The 16286-nt window shown below is 56.2% G+C and overlaps 1 protein-coding gene across 15 annotated transcripts in view; it reads right to left on the minus strand.

Moving 5' to 3' along the window:
* Positions 1-16286, minus strand: part of RAB3IL1 (RAB3A interacting protein like 1) — a 47690-nt gene that overhangs the window by 11384 nt on the left and 20020 nt on the right. For 10 of the 15 annotated variants that reach the window (XM_059883017.1, XM_005226944.3, XM_059883018.1 and 7 more), the window contains exon 1: positions 6977-7142. The exons of 2 other annotated variants lie outside the window; for them this stretch is intronic. In XM_059883017.1, coding sequence (XP_059739000.1) covers positions 6977-6987 — 11 coding nt within the window. In that variant the 5' untranslated portion in view covers positions 6988-7142. Of the gene's footprint in view, positions 1-3005; positions 3536-6976; positions 7143-10109; positions 10330-16286 lie in introns of those variants that run through there. 3 more of the 15 variants (XM_024987307.2, NM_001046532.1, XM_059883022.1) reach the window with 3 other exon arrangements.

Below are 16286 nucleotides of genomic sequence, written 5' to 3' on the forward strand. Positions count from 1 at the left end.
CTGATAGCAGTGGGGAAGTGCAGGGGAAGGAGGCCAAGAGGGGCCCACACAGGAGAGAGGAAGGCCCAGGGGTCATAAAATTCAGGACTGCAGAGAAGTAAGGCGAGGCTGGGGTCTGTCCCTGGACCCTGGGACAGTCACTAGGCAGCCCCCGAGCTTCAGTTTCCCCTTAGGAACACCAGGCACCCAGGGATCCTAGCAATGAGCCTGTTCCCATCCCTCCACATGGCCTCCTCCAGCTGCCCAGCCTGGCCTGCCATATGCTGGAACTGGCTCTGAGGTTCCTGGCTCCGGGTCCTGCCTTCTAGGGACAGGGGGCTTTGATGAATAAAGTGGGAATGCACACCCGCCACTCCATCAACAGTGTTTATGCCAGATGGGGTCTCTCCTAGTACCCTTGTGTGTGTGTGTGGGGGGTCCTCATTGGCAAGGGGGTCCAGGAAGCTTAAAAGGGCTGTGGCAGTGCTATGGAGGCCCCAGGCCGGGAGCTGCACCCAGGGGACTTATCAGGGGGTGCTCCGCCCATGTTATCTCATTTAAAACTCTCGATAGCATTCATTGTATTGTCCCCATTCTACAGTTGTGGGACGGACGCTCAGAGAGGTGATGGGACTTGCCCAGGGTCACACAGCTAGTTGGGGGCACTGGTGGGACACACAGCTAGGTCTTCAGCCCAGGCCCAAAGCTGTCCAGCCACAGCGGACAGGAGGGTGGGGAGTGGGTGGCAGAAACACACATCTGCTTGGGCATCAAGGGCCACTGGGCCCCCAGGCAGCCAGGAGACTCCACCTTGGCTGTGACAAAGAGAGCTGACCCATTTTTCACCCAAACTGCCTCTCAGAAGGGAGTCCAGGACTGGGGGAGCTGTGGCTGAATGCACAGGCTAGTTGGGCATGGCCGGGTCCACGCCAGGCTCCGACCAGGGGTCCACACGAGCCCCTGGGAAAGTCACTGAAGTTCTTTCAACCTGCTTCCTTGCCTGTGGGATGGGGTTAAAACCTGCAGGGGGCTCACCGAGAATCTAGTGAAGAAGTCACTGGCCATGTCCCCAGGGAAATAGTGGGGCTGTCTGCACCCACATTAGTCGTGCACCCCACCATCCTCACCATCCCCGCCCAGGCTGTGTCCTGCACCTGAAACCCCAGACCTTGAGGATGCACCCATGGGGGAAGCCTGGAGACCTGGGGCCCAGCCCCACTTCCTCGGTTGAGAGGATGGCCATAATCACTCAGGCTTGGTGGGGACCCCACCTCAGGGCCGCCCACTGCAATAGAATTGAGCAAGAACGATAGGCCAAGGGCAGGGGGTGACTTGTAGGGACAGCACAGGGCACAGGGCATGATCTCAGGTCTCAAGACACCTAGCCCCACAGCAAGGATCACCCTGCCACGCCCATACCCCCCGCCTAGGGGACAAAGAGAAGGAAATGGCAACCCACTCCAGTATTCTTGCCTGGGAAACCCCATGGACAGAGGAGCCTGGTGGGCTATAACCCACAGGGTCACAGAGTCAGAAACAACTGAGAATGGACAATGGAGATGGAGGGGACACAGGCCACCAGCCTCTCCCACGAGGCCTGAACTTCATCCACCAGTGTGGTCTGGGTCTCTGGCCATGGGCTGGGGGTGTATCCAGAAGCCCCCCTCCCCCAGCATTTTCCTAAAGGGCTCACTTGGCCTGCTTCTGGGGGGATGGGCCCCTATTTTGCAGCCAGAGGAAAGAGTGTCTCAGGGAGGCCTGAGACAGAGCATCTGTATACCCACCCCACTCTCCCCAGTGGAAAAGCCCACGAGTAAATCTTCATGGCAGAAAGCATGGGGATAGCAGGACCACGCCATGATCATCAACTTCCCTGTGCCTGGGCCAGGGGTGCAGGAGCAGGAGGAGAAGGGGGTCCACCCTGCCTTGGAGTCTGCAGACCCTCCCCCTCACACTTGGGGCCAGAGGCCAGCTCCTGTGATTCAAAGTTCAGATGAAGGAGGGACCCCAAGTCCCTTGGGTCTACCCAAGCCAGAACCCGCCATCATCCATACACTTCAGCACGGGAAGGCCAAAAACTTGGGTGCGAGCCCCTGTGGGGTGGGGAGCTCACTCCTTGGACGGCACGGGTTACCACTTAAGTCCTTTTGCCCTGCCTCTCTGCCCCCAGTCCAGGTCCACGGCCTTCTCCTCAAACCTTCTCAGCCCCCATTCCTGCAGAAACAGAGTTCAGTGTCCAGGACACGCCGCAAGGGCCACTGGGAAGGGATCTGCTCTGGGGAGAGGGAGATAATGAGTCAAGGTCAGGGGTAGGTGGGGGCGGCCAACATCCCCCATCCCCAACCCAGCTTCGCAGCCTAGAGCCCGGGGAGTTCATACAGGAAAGGCCCTGCTGGGTCACTTCCCCAGGAAGCATACAGGCAGTGGGGGCGGGAAGGTAGAGAGCAGTAACTGCAATCCTCAGCCCCCAGGCCACCCCTAGGCAGGCCAGCAGGGCTTTCATCCCCAACCAGAAAAAAAAATGGCCAAATGAGGAGCAACCTAGAGGCTATGGTCCCCAGTCACCCAGCAAGCCCCACCGGGCCAGCCTGCCATGCAGTCCTTCTGCCCTCCCCCTCTCTGCCCACCAGTGCCCAGGTCACCTCTGTGAGTTAAAGACTAACAGGGCACAATGGGTTCATTTAAACAAGCAGGGGAGGAGCCAGCAAGGCAAGTGCTGAAAACCAGGGGAGGGAGAGAGTTGGGACCCTTGCCTTCTGCCTGGGACCACCAAGCCCAGGATCTAGGGTGGCTGCAGCATCTCTGGTCTGCAGCAATCCCGACCCAGGGAACAGCGGCCCGGTTAGGAAGCACGCTCTGAGGACACTAAGGCTGACAGCCAAGTGACTCCCGTCAGGGGCCCAGGGGGCCCCAGGAAAGGTCTCATGTACTGGCCAAGTCTTCAGCTCCAGACCCAGATCAGATTCCCAAGCTCCTGCTCATGTCCACGCCAGCCCACTACTCCGTGTCTCCACGTGTGAACTTACGATGCTGCCACGGCGAGAGGCTCTCCCCAGTTCAGGTGAACGACGAGGTACCCGAGGTTCAGAGAGGGACGGCGAGCTGGCTGAACACACACAGCAAGGAAGTGGCAACGGGGGAACTGAACCCAGAGCCCAGGCACCAATGCGTCATGTGAACTGTCACCCAGAAGAGTCAGGACGGGAGGAAAGGGGATGAATGGTGGTTTCGGAGAAGTGAGGCAGGATGCAGACGGGGTTTTGAGGAAGTTGGAGCCAGTGCCCGAGTGGTGCTGGGGATGGTGGTAGTGGTAGGGGGTTCCACCCAAGGCTGCTGTTCTAGCCAGGCAGGCTGCAGGCTAAGAGGGGACATGCAGAGGGGGACACAGAGAGACGAAAGACTTCTGGGGGGTGGGGAGGAAATCAGTGGCGGCCCAGGGGCTGGAAAGGGGGACCACAAAAGTTAACAGTAATTAATATAATTAAACACCAAGGATGAGGTGAATGACAACAGTAGTGCCCAGGACAGGAATGAGGAACTGGGAGGGGGTCTTTCAGGGAAGGAAAGGGGGGTTGCTGAGGCATTTGGGAAGTGGTGGCTGAGGGGAGGCACCAGCCCAGAGGAAGCAGCTGCAGCCCTGAGCCTGGATGAGGGGATGAGTGGCAGAGGAGCTGAGGGCCAGGACCGGAGGGCTGCAGAAGAATCGAGAACACAGTGTCATAGATGGGAACAGAGGAATGCGGAGAACTGAGGCAAGCGGGACCCCTGGGGTAGGAGAGGGTGGGCCCGGACCACTCTGGGAAGGGGGGAGCAGGTGTGTACCTGGTAGGGAGCAGGAGGGAGGAGGAGGGCAGGGGCAGCTTTGGGATGGTCAGCAGGGAGCTCCGAACACCGGAGGCAGGTAGGCCAGGCCAAGCCTCTCCCAGCCACAGCTCTAGGACTGCCTGCCCAGCCCAGCCTGGATGTCTCCATTGGGAGCCGGCAAAGGCCTGAGAGGATGGAGGGCTCCCTCGACGACTGGGGCAGAGCAGGGCACACAGCACGTGCCGCACACTTGCCTGTCTGGTCCTGGAGGAAACGGATACCCCAAGACCTCAAAGACACGATGCATATATATGAACACCTATTATGTGCCGGGCACGCCACTAGCCCGCCCTCACGCAATCGGCACAGATTCTGGCAGCAACATCACCACACCCCCTTCTCATCACAGCTGAATTCATTTTGCTTCCCTTCCCCCACCCTGTTGGGCACAAATCCCGTGCAGATGTGAGGACAGTCTAGGACAAGCAGGACTCTCTTGAGCATCTGAGCCCCACAGACTGGTGTGGGCTGATTAACGGCAGGAAAGCTATCTCCACCTGTTGAGGGGGGAGGTAGGTAAATCATGGAGGGCTTCCAGGAGGAGGTGACAGAGACGGTTGTACCCTTTCCACCTGCTCTCGACCCTGGATCCCCTAGGCCATCCAGGCTTACTCCTGGATCCCCTGATGCCATTTCAGAGCCCAGAGCTCCCTGTGACACCTTAAAGCAGGACCTCACAGATCCAATCCCCTTAGGGTAGCCAAGCCCCAGAGCAGTTAGGTGACTTTCTCAAGATCACACAGCCCATCTATAGGCCTGCAGCAAAGACACGGTCCCCCATCCCTGGGAGGCTGGGGTGGTCTCTCTCATTCCTGGGCAGTGCATCAGAGCCTGTCCTCCCCCAGGGATGGGTATGATTACCCCCATCTGGCAGATGGGGAAACTGAGGGGCTACACCCATGTGGCCACTTAGTGGCAGGAAACTAGCCCAGAACCCTAACTCTGGCCTCTGGTGACCAAGTCTCAAGTGCCTAGCGCTGTGTCAGCAGCAGAAGTACCCCAGTCACCATCCTCACCCCATCACCTCGGAGCTGGCTAGGCATCCAAGACTATGGGCATGGGACTCTTGGGGGAGGGGGACAGCAGCTGTTTCAGGGGAGCCGCCTCTGAGTTCTGAGTTCAGGGCCCACACTCAAGGAGTCCTAAGGAAGAGGGTCCACTCGAGCTCCTGTAGAGTCCTGTCACTGCCACCCACCCTGGGGGAGCGGTCCTGGGTCCAGGGCCAAGAAGGTGAACTGGCACCATGACATGGCCATTAACAGAGCAGTCACCCAAGACATGCACCTCAGTTGTCTTCAAGATTGGGGAAACCAAGCCCCAGAGACATCAGTGGCTTAGCCAGGGTCATCGACTCCTCACCACCACCCGCCCCCCTCTAGGAGGAAGGATCCCAGGTAGGTACTTGCCCAGAATTGTCACAGCGGCTCAATCAGTTACCTGGACAAGCATGGCCCGAGCAGTACCCCTCTCCACTGCTGCTGGGGTCTGTGATCTCCCAGGACAGCAGGCCCCCAGTGGGTGCTGGTAGCTTGGCTCCTGATCCTTCAGTCCTTGCCTCCAATGCCCGAGTGAAGGGTCCATGAGAAGACAGTGCTCACGGTGACCCCCAAACTCTGCCTCTCGATCCCCAAATGCCTCATTCTGTCTCATGCTTTCCGTCTGCATCTATGAAGCACCTAGTATGTGCTCTGCACCCAGCTAAGCCCTGGGGAATCCAAGTGAGCCACGCTGAGCATCAAGTGAGGATCAGCTGGAAAAGCCTGGTCCATCCAGAGGGTCCTGGGACTCTGATTCTGTCTTTAAAATGAGTATCCATCTACTGAGAGGTCCCAGACTTGTTCGGCAGGCCCAGCCTGGATGCCTGCAGGAAAGGACACACTCTGGGCCTGGATCAGTCCCACCACACAACCTAGAGGCTCAGAGAAGTGAGGCCATATGCTCAGGATCACACAACAACTCGGTGGCTGCGTGTGTGCCTGGGTGTAGCCAACGCAAGGGGTCACGAGCTCCCTCCACCCAAGCTCTTCAAACATGGTTAAACCCCGGCAGGATCACTGTAACCTCTCTAGCTGTCACCAGCCCACCTCAACCTCCTTCTCCCTAAGCTCAGTCTCCTTCCCCCAGGGCACAATTCCAAAAGAATCCACGCTCTGCCTAACTCTCTCCCTTTAAGAGTTCTCACGCCTCTCTACACCTCATCCCTACTGGGAGCCCATCCTCTCGGAGCCCCTTGCTGGAAATGACTCCCCTCCTCCCCCCATTCCTCCCCTAGCATCTCAGCTCCAGCTTTGCTAGGTGCCATGGAGTAAAGTGGATCCAGCCTGCATCAAACTCCCAGCCCACCAGCCTCTCCTCTGGGGCTTCCCTCACTCCCCAGCTGCAGTTGGGAGGAGCTCTGTCCTGGGACCACCCATCTGGCTGGTTCCACGCAGGAATACCACCCACCACCCCCTAAACCCCCCTCTGGCCACATCTTGGCCAGGACCTGGTCTCTCCAGGCTCATGAGGAACAAGAAGTGTTTACCCCACTTGGTGAGAAGACTGCAGCCTTTCTGCACATACAGGGAAGGGATCCCACATCAGGTCACCCAGGGACCCTTGAGCATCAGTGAACAGATATGGGTACCAGAGCCACTGCCCAGGGCCCAGAGTCCGTGCTGCCGGCTGCCAGCCTGCAAGCAGGTCCCACCCCACACCTCTGAGCCCAGCATGCTCCAGGAGCCCCAGACGGAGGTTCACCAGCTTGAAAGCCAACTTAACACAGACCCAGTCCCCCGCTTCCCAAATGCACTGTGTTTCAAGGGTTCACCCAGCCTGGGGGGCGTCCTTCCTAGGTCTTTTCCCAGGCTTAGTCCGGCTTGCATTCCGCCGCCCACTCCCTTCCCCCAATCTCACTTGCGCTCCCGATAAGCTCTGAGGAGTTGGTGCTGTCACTTCGGGACGGTCTGCAGCCCACCCTTCACACTCCCTGCCCCGCAGAGAAACCCCCTGATCGCTCCAGGCCGGGTGTCCTTCCATCCCCAGTCGCGGGCAGAGCAGCTCCCGGTCAGGGTCGCCCACTCGGGAGGGACGCCCCCCTCCCTCACTGTCCCACCCCCGGAGGCAGCCGCGGCCCAACCCAGCGGGGACCTACCCGCTCCACATCCCGGCGCCTGGGGGCCCGCCGGGCGTCGGTTCCCTGCGCCGCCGCGGCGATCTCCCCGCTAGCTCCTCGCGCCGTCCCCGCCCGCCGCCGACTCCGCCCGGGGCCCGCCGGGCTGCCCCGCCGCCTGTCAGTCCTGCCCGCTGCCTGTGGGTCTGCGCGGCCCGGGCCCCGGGTCCCGCCGCGACCCTGCCCTCGGCGGTCACGTGGCCGAGGGGGTGGCCCGAGGACACGTGCCCGGCCCCGCCCCTCCGGCGGCCGATGCGGAGAACTCGCGCGCGCTCCCGGCCCAGCCCCGCTCGGGCCGCCCGCCCGGACTGACAGCACCCCGCAGCCCGCGCGGCTCTCTGATGCTCCCAACTAACTCCGCTCCACCCAGCGCCCCGCAGCACCCTTGCAAGACCACCCTTGCTCAAGCACCTACCATGGCTCCAAGCTTTCAGCTCCCGGATTCTTAGAGGACGCCCTGCCACCCCCTCCCTCTCACCCGGCCCTTTGGCCATCACTCCTTCCCTGGGCTCCTGCTCTGCAGCAACATCCTTCCTGGTGAGAAGGGGGGCTCACCCCAAAACCAGCTTTCTACCTCCTGAGTGCTTCTTCTGAGGGAGGGCTCACCTTTGGGCCAAGTCCCCAACCACCTTCCCCCGCCACCCCACCCCCACCACAAACTAGGGGTCCTGCCTTCTTGTTCTGAACAGATTCCACCCACCCCCGCCTTTGCCCACCACCTACTTTCTGGGGGACTCGCACCCACCCACCCCTCCCCCAACACACACACCTGTCAGGACCCACATCTGCAAATTCCCTAAACACTGATCTGTCCTGTCCCTCAACCCCTCTGTGCCTCTGTCACTATCTGGAGCCCTGATCATCGGCCTCGACTCCAGCCTGGGGCTGATTCAGTGAGAGCATAACCCCACTTCTCCTACCAGGGACCGTGGCTCCCACCCTCCTTGTCTAGAGAAGGCCTGGGAGACTAGGAGGAGCTATTTCTCTTTCATATTGCTAGAACTTGGGGCGCTACCCTTAGACCCGGAGCTGGGGCCAGGGCCCCAGTCTTGAGTTTTGTTGGGTCTTCATCTGGGAACACATGTTGTTCATGCATGCATTCAACTCATTGGACTCAGTGGAAAAGACCCTGATGCTGGGATAGATTGAGGGCAAGAGGAGGAGGGGGCAACAGAGATGAGATGGTTCGATGGCATCACTGACTCAGTGGACATGAGTTTGAGTAAACTCCGGGAGACAGTGAGGGACAGGGAAGCCTGGTGTGCTACAGTTCACAGAGTTGCAAAGAGTTGGACACTACTTTGAGACTGAAAAACAACAATGCATTCAGCCACCCCTTCTGAACACAAACCATGGGCGGGGGATCCAAAAGGAAACTGCATAGACACAGGCTCTGTCCTCCTGGGGCTCCAGTATTGTGACAAGATAGATAGTGGGGACCTCCACTCCCAGGGCACACCTTGCAAAGTGGATAGTGTCTTAATTCAAAATAGAGAACAATGGACCGCTGGAACAATGGATCCAGTGGTTAAGACTCTGCACTTCCACTGCAGGGGTCATGGGTTCCATCCCTGGTCAGGGAACTAGGATCCTGCATGTTGTCTGGCTGGGCCAAAATGAAAAAAAGAGAGAGAGAGAGAGTAGTCTTCCTTTCCTAGGTGGGCAGGACTAGGAAGGAACAGGAACAGGACTTGGTGAGTGGAGGGCAAGCCAGACTTGATGCCTTGCTCTCATGCCCCCTGACACCTTGTGCAGTGAACCTGACTTGTGCAGTCCTCCGTGACTTTCTTTTCATTCTGCCCAGGTCTCTCTCCTTCACTCTGTAGGGCATTTGTTTCCACAACTGTGGTTTCCCAAGGGCAGCGACCTCCTTGGGTCTGTGTTTCTCCACCCACTGCAGTCCAGCCCAGGGTCTCGCCCAAAGCAGTTGTCATTATGTTTGTTGACAAATCCTTCACCAAATAAGTCTTGAGCAACTGCTGTCTTCCTGGACCTTGCTCTGCTCACTCTTTGGGGGAGCGGGAAGAATGACACAAAAGGAGCTCAGGACAGGAAGCTTACCCTCCAAGTCTTCACTAGCCCCAGCAGGAGATAAGACCTGGTCCAAGTCGTGGTAACTCAGACTAGTGGGAGATAACGGGTGGAAGGGGCGTCAGCCCAGGGGTACAGCCCAGGGGAAGAGTCTTCAGCAGGGGAGACCCTTGAGCGAGGTTTTGAAGGACAAGTGAGGAGTCACTGTCACCACCCTAATTACTAGCCAAAAATATCCCATGATCTACGCAGCTGCTTAGGACTCCCAAGGCCTCACTAGCTCCTCCCACAAATGCTCCTTGGTTGAAAACCATGGGCTCAGAGAAGTGAAGGAAACTTCTGGATGTCACACAGCCAGGGAAGGAAGGGCTGTGGCCCCTTACTCCAATTTTCTGAAAAGACAGCCCAGAAACCAGAGGGCTCTCTGGAAGCAGCAGCTCCATGCTGTCGGGCAATGAGAGGAGCCCATTAGATGCCTGGCATCTAGTGGAGAAGGAAAATAAAAGGTGTGTCCTCTGCCCCCCAAGTCACCACCTTCCCCAAACGCCCCCTCTCACCCCTGCCATCCCCAGCCTGGCAGCCCTGGCCACAGACCCCATCCGGGAGAGACTTGCCAGCCTGCATGACCTAGGCCCTGGATCTAAACTTCAGTTCACTGTGTGACTGAACATGCGTGTCTTGCCCTCTCTCTCTGAGCCTCAGATGCTACATCTGTACAACCACCAAGTCGGAGGAGACAAATCAGGGCCCTCCCTGGTGGCTGACCTTGTAGAAGGCTCCTGAAATTCCTCCTAGTTCTATGCTAGTGGTAAAGATCCCACCTGTCAATGTAAGAGATGGGGGTTCAGTCCCTGGGTTGGGAAGATCCCCTGGAGGAGGGCATGGCAACCCACTCCGGTATCCTTGCCTGGAGAATCCCATGGACAGAGGAGCCTGGCGGGCTACAGTCTATAGTGTCGCAAAGAGTCAGACACGACTGAAGCAACTTAGCAGCAGCAGCCCTGGTCTAGAGCCCTGCCTCTCCCCCTCCCCCAAGGCCCCTGCTAAGTAGTGAGACTCCCCCTTCCCCAGGTCTCTAGCTCACCTGTCCGTGTCCCAGGGCTGCTTTCCTAAGTTCCCCTCGAGTGCAGGGCCCAGACCTGATGGAGCATAGCGGACAGTCCCTGAGCTCACTGCCAGGAATACAGGACATTTTCCTCGGGCCGGGCACTCAGCAGGCTTCTCTGCGGGGTCCATGGCTGGAGGGCCAGACCCAGGGTCCCTCTGGAGTCAGCCAGGCAGGGAGGTGGCAGGAGCCTTCTCCCCACCCCCAGGCTGAGGCTCACACTAACCTTTGCTATCTCTGAGGAGCAGCGGCCTGTGAGGGAGGTGCCTCTCCGACAGGCCTCTATCTCCTTAAACCCAGTAATTATTAACTCCCATGGCTCAGCGGGCAGCAGACGACGCCGGGCTCTCCTCCCAGGGAAGGTGAGATACCTCAAAGGGAGGCGGGAGCCTCGCTTTAGCGTGCCCAAGGCCCCAGGCTTTTCCAAGGCCCATGGTTAGGGCAGTCTGTCCCCTCCCTGCCCAGCTTGGCAAGTTGGAAAGAGCTTGTCCAGCCCTGGCCCTGTCACTGGCTGGCTCTGTGGCCTCATGTAACACCACTGCCACCTCGGCCTCCCTGTGGTCCCTGCCCTCAATATCCCCTTAAAACTTTTGTGTGTTAGTCACTCAGTCGTGACTCCATGAACTGTTGCCCGCTGGGCTCCTCAGTCCATGGGATACTCCAGGCGAGAATACTGGCGTGGGTTGCCATTCCCTTCTCCAGGGGATCTTCCCAACCCAGAGATCAAACCCAGGTTTACTGCATTCAGTTCAGTTCAGTTCAGTCGCTCAGTCATGCCCAACTCTTTGCCACCCCATGGACTGCAGCATGCCAGACCTCCCTGTCCTTCGCTATCTCCCAGAGCTTGCTCAAACTCATGTCCATCAAATCGGTGATGCCATCCAACCATCTCATCCTCTGTCATCCCCTTCTCCTCCAGCCTTCAATCTTTCCCCACATCAGGGTCTTTTCCAATGAGTCAGTTCTTTGCATCAGGTGGCCAAGTATTGGAGTTTCAGCTTCAGCATCGGTCCTTCCAATGAATATACAGGACTGATTTCCTTTAGGATTGACTGGTTCGATCTCCTTGCAGTCCAAGGCACTCTCAAGAGTCTTCTCCAACACCACAGTTCAAAAGCATCAGTTCTTAGATGCTCAGCTTTCTTTATACTCCAGGTCTCACATCCATACATGACTTTTTGGAAAAACCATAGCTTTGACTAGACTACCTTTGTCGACAAAGTAATGTCTCTGCTTTTTAATATGCTGTCTAGGTTGGTCATAGCTTTTCTTCCAAGGAACAAGGGTCTTTTCATTTTATGGCTGCAGTCACCATCTGCAGTGATTTTGGAGCCCCCCAAAATAAAGTCTGTCACTGTTTTCATTGTTTCCCCATCTATTTGCCATGAAGTGATGGGACCAGATGCCATGTTCTTTGTTTTTTGAATGTTGAGTTTTAAGCCAACTTTTTCACTCTCATCTTTCACTTTTGTCAAGAGGCTCTTTACTTCTGCTTCACTTTCTGCCATAAAGGTGGTGTCATCTGCATTGTGGGCAGATTTAACTACCAACAAAAGGGACCAGTCAGTGTAGCAGTTACGAGGAAGACGGACCTAGAGTCAGACAGGCTGGATTCCACCACTTCCAGACGTTTGGGCACTTTAGGCTCACCGTGCCTCTGTTTCCCCAACTATGAAATGAACCATCACCCTCTAAGGCACACCAGGCCAGCTGCTATTGCCTAGACATGGCCCGTATGCCCCCCCTTCCCACTATCCTCACAGTATCCCCTTCTCTGCAGCCTCCACTCCATCACACCCCTCTCTGATAAATTTCTTTCTTTTGCTCATATCCCCTCCTCCAGGAAGCCTTCCCCTCTGGATTGCTTTTTCCTCTGCAGGCACTGGACTGGAGCCCTCAGTCACATGGTCCACCCTGTGTTATGATGAGTGTCCCATAGCACCATCAGACGCCCCTACATGAACTGAGTGACCCCATGGGCAGAGGCTGGGCTGCACTCATCACTAAATCCTCAGTGGCCCCTTACCTGGCGCACAGTCAGCCTCAATCCACCCGTGTGATGGTGTGAATGTTCCATCTTATCTCATTTGGCCTGAATTCTAATCTGGAGTTCTGCCAATCCCTGGCTGTGTGACCTTGGGCAAGTCACTTAACCTCTCTGGGACTCAGTTCTCATAGCTATAAAATGGGGACGATTCTCCCCTGTGAAGTTGTGAATATCAAATAAAATAACATTCAGATAACTTCTCTGGTGGTCCAGTGGCTAAGACATCAAGCTTCCACTACAGGGGGTGTGAGTTCAATCCCTTGTGGGGGAACTAAGATACTGCATGCTGTACGATTCGGCCAAAAAAAAGAAGATAACATTCATGAGATGTCAGCCACAGAGGAGACTGAGTTTCCTCTTGCCTTCTTCCTTGCTTTCCCTCTTCTTTCCTGTTAGCCCTTGAGTTCCTGCGGGGAGAAGCTGCCAGTTCCTGACTAGCAGTCACACCCCGCCTGCCCTGTGGATGGATAACAATATCTCCCACTCAGGCTCTGGGCTTCGAAGCTCTCTCAGCTTAATGCAAACCAGATGCTGGCCTTTCTTTCCTGGCAATGAATTTTCCATGGCCTGCTCCCAACCCCTTCCTGTTTTTGCTCCTCACTGATCCCCCTGCTAAATTCTCCTGTGCCTCCACCTTCCTCTGCAGGGCAACCTCTGGGCCCACCTGGAAACAATTAATGAAAAACAGGATGTGTGAAGGAAGGGGAGGGGGTTGCCTCTCCATCACCCTGACATGGCAGGGGACGAGGGGCTGAGCCTGGCTGGTGACAGAGTGTACAGGCGATGGTCCCGCTCTGCCAAGTCCTAGCCATCCTCTCTGAGGGTAAACTGAGTCAGAGTTGTTCTGGGGATTGTCAAGAAAATCTTGCCACTTTCTGGACTTTAGGCACAGCTGGCACTGCAGGGGGCAGCTATGAGGACTTTGTCCTTGGCCGTGACTTAGGAAAATCAGAGGCAGAAGAAGCCCAAAAGCCTCTCCTGTTGCAAGTGAGGAAACTGAGGCTCGGGTCACTGGTGGGTCAGACCCACAAGGCAGCCAGGTCTGGGGCTGCTTGCTCGGAAAAGCTGTTTCCTAAGTCAGCGCTCAGGCTGCTCATTCGGTGTCGTTACCGCCTGCCCTTCCCCCAGCCACCGCGCCTAGCCCAGTCACGAGGGGACACTCACAAGGCTGCCAGCGCCCGCTGCCACCTCCCGGGGTGAGGCGGCCACATGCACCTGGATCCTCCCCACCAGGGGAAGACCACTGCCTGACTTCTTCCGTCCAGTGTAGCAGGAGGGCGTGTTGGGGGCTCTTGATCCTCTTGGCCATGGTGAACCCCCTTAAAACAACCCACGGGCTGGCCCTCCAAGTGAGAATGCAGCCATTTCCATGAAAACAACAGCCCGAGGGCTCCCTGAGAGCTGGGCTCTGGCCCCTCCCTCCGCCAGCTGTGCAGAGTGTTTGGACAACTGGATGGAATATTTGGCAGGGAGAGTCTTCCCCGGATCTCTGAGCTCAGATTTCAAGAGGAGGGGAAAGAGAGGATGCTGGCTCCAGAAAGAGGCTCAAGAGGTCATTTGTGGGCTTGGAGGCCCCCCACCCAGGCCTGACCAATACTGCCACCAGCCCAGCCCCCTGTGTGGTGGGGAGCTGGAGTCAGGCCCCTGGGGGAAGGACGGGACAGAGGGTGGAGGCAGCAGAATGGTGTCAGAGGTTTGCTGGGGCCAGTTGGGTGAAGTCAGGCCCAGGGGACAGTCTGGGCTCAGGGAGTGGCAGGGCCAGGACAGCGTTTTGATCCCACGACCATGATCTGTTTGTCTACCACCACTCCCACTTAACAGAGCAGTTGGGGGCCAGAGAGGAAGGCTCTCGTCCCAAGGGACTCAGCATGCTGGGTATAGAACTGGGCTGGAACCCAGGGCTCCTGACCCTAAGCTCGCTCTTCTCACTGTCCAGATTATCCCCATCCTCACCCCCAAGCCCCAGCACACGCACACACCCCAGCCAGTGAATTGTCATCCTTGCTCTCCCCAAATGACACAGGCAAAATAACCGACTTAAGCACAGTCCTGTGGGTTCACGAAGAATATACGGACACTGAGCTCCCCACCAGCCGAGAGTGGCACTAACCCATTGTGAACAAGGGGTGGAGGCCTTGAGAGCCAGGGTTCCTGTGCCACCTCCTGCTCTGGGGCTAGAGCTCCCCCCAGGTCACCCACTGCAGCTGCCCAGGCCTCCCAGAGCCCCTTGAGAAGACACACAAGTTCTAGGCCCAACTGTCTGGAAGATAGTCTGAGCCTCAGTTAACCCACCTTAAAATTGGGAGGATTGCCCTTGCTCTGCTTGACCCAGCATCATCCCAGGTGCTGATGGTGAGGGGCAGAGTGCACTGGGGGGGTCTCTTTGGAGACTTCAACATTTCCCAGGGATAAAACCACTGAAATTCACAAGTCCCACCAAAGTGCCTGGAGGCCTGAGCTGGATTACTTAGGTGGAACCTGTTTGCCCACTCCATGCTCCAGAGCAGGAAAGCTCAGGCTACCTAATGGAATCAAAACCAGCCAAACCTTGAGGGCTTCCCCGCTGGCTCAGCAATAAAGAATCCACATGCAATCCATGCAGGAGATGTTCGTTTGATCCTTGGGTCGGGAAGATCCCCTGGAGAAGGAAATGGCAACCCATTCCGGTATTCTTGCCTGGGAAATCCCTTGGACAGAGGAGCCTGGTGGGCTACAGTCCAGGGTGTTGCAAGGATCAGACACGACTTAGCGACTAAATCACCACCACTACCACCAAACTTGATGGACAAATATGATTGGGAGAGAGTATGACCCCAGGGCAGCTGGTGACTCCCTTCTGAAATGGCTGCATGTAAGATGGGGACTATGCTCGGATCTTTGACTTCATGATATCAGACTTAGCTCATCCTGGCAGCCACCCATGCTGTCCTTTCATTGCATTCTCTCTGCATTTTAAAGAGCACTCCCTCGTGGCTCAGACGGTAAAGAATCTTCCTGCAATGCAGGAGAGCCAGGTTTGATCCCTGGATGGGGAAGAAGATGATCCTGGAGAAAGAAATGGCAACCCACTCCAGTATTCTTGCCTGGAGATCCCATGGACAGAGAAGCCTGGTGGGCTACAGTCCATGGGGTTGCAGAGAGTTGCATGTGACTGAGCAACTTTCACATTTTAAAGATGGGGAACTGAGATCTGGAAAGGTTAAAGGGTTTGGCCATAGTGAACAAGGGGAGGACCTAGGGTTTTCATCCAAATTTGTCTGATTCCAAAAGCTCATGATCTGAGACTTCCCTGGTGGTCCAATGGTTAAGACTCTGAGCTCCCCACGTATTAGGCACAGGCTCGATCGTCGGGGATCTAAGATCCCATATGCCTTGCAACCAAAAAACCAAACCAAAACAAAACATAAAAGAGAAGCAACATTGTAGCAAATTCCATAAAGACTTTAAAAACTGTCCACATTGTACAGCAACTAAGCCCATGTGTCACAACTGCTGAGTCTGTGTGACACAGCTCCTGAAACCCATGCACTCTAGAGGCTGTGCTCTGTAACAAGAGAAGCCACCGCAATGAGAAGCCCCAGCACGGCAGCCAAGAGTAGCCCCCACTTGCTTCAACTGAGAAAGCTCCCACAAAGCAACGAAGACCCAGTGCAGCCAAAAATAAATAAATAAAAATTTTTAAAGTTTAAAAACTGTCTACATCAAAAAAAAAAAAAGTAAAGAAAAACACTGGGAACCCGGTAAATGTGTTCATTCACTTCAACAAATATTTAATAAGTGCTTGTGCTGGATACTGGGGAGATATTAGTGGATGCATAAAGTTTCTGCACTCATACAGAGTATACAGTTTGGGGATGGTGTGTAGGGTGATTCACATATCTAAGGTTTTTAGACACTATGTGACAGGTACAAGGACGGGAAGTACATTGGAGAAGTCCTAGACTTGGGGCTTGGGAAAGAGTTTGCAAATAGGAGTGAGGGCTATTAAAAGAGATGAATCTGGAAAGGGAGTCAGAGGCCAGATCACATAGGGCCTTGTAAGCTGGGCAAGGAGTTCAAACTTTATGTTTGGTTTTTTTTTTAATTGACCTCACGATTTTAGTTCCCTG

This window comes from Bos taurus, chromosome 29, assembly GCF_002263795.3.
Source record: "Bos taurus isolate L1 Dominette 01449 registration number 42190680 breed Hereford chromosome 29, ARS-UCD2.0, whole genome shotgun sequence".
Lineage (NCBI taxonomy): Eukaryota > Metazoa > Chordata > Mammalia > Artiodactyla > Bovidae > Bos > Bos taurus.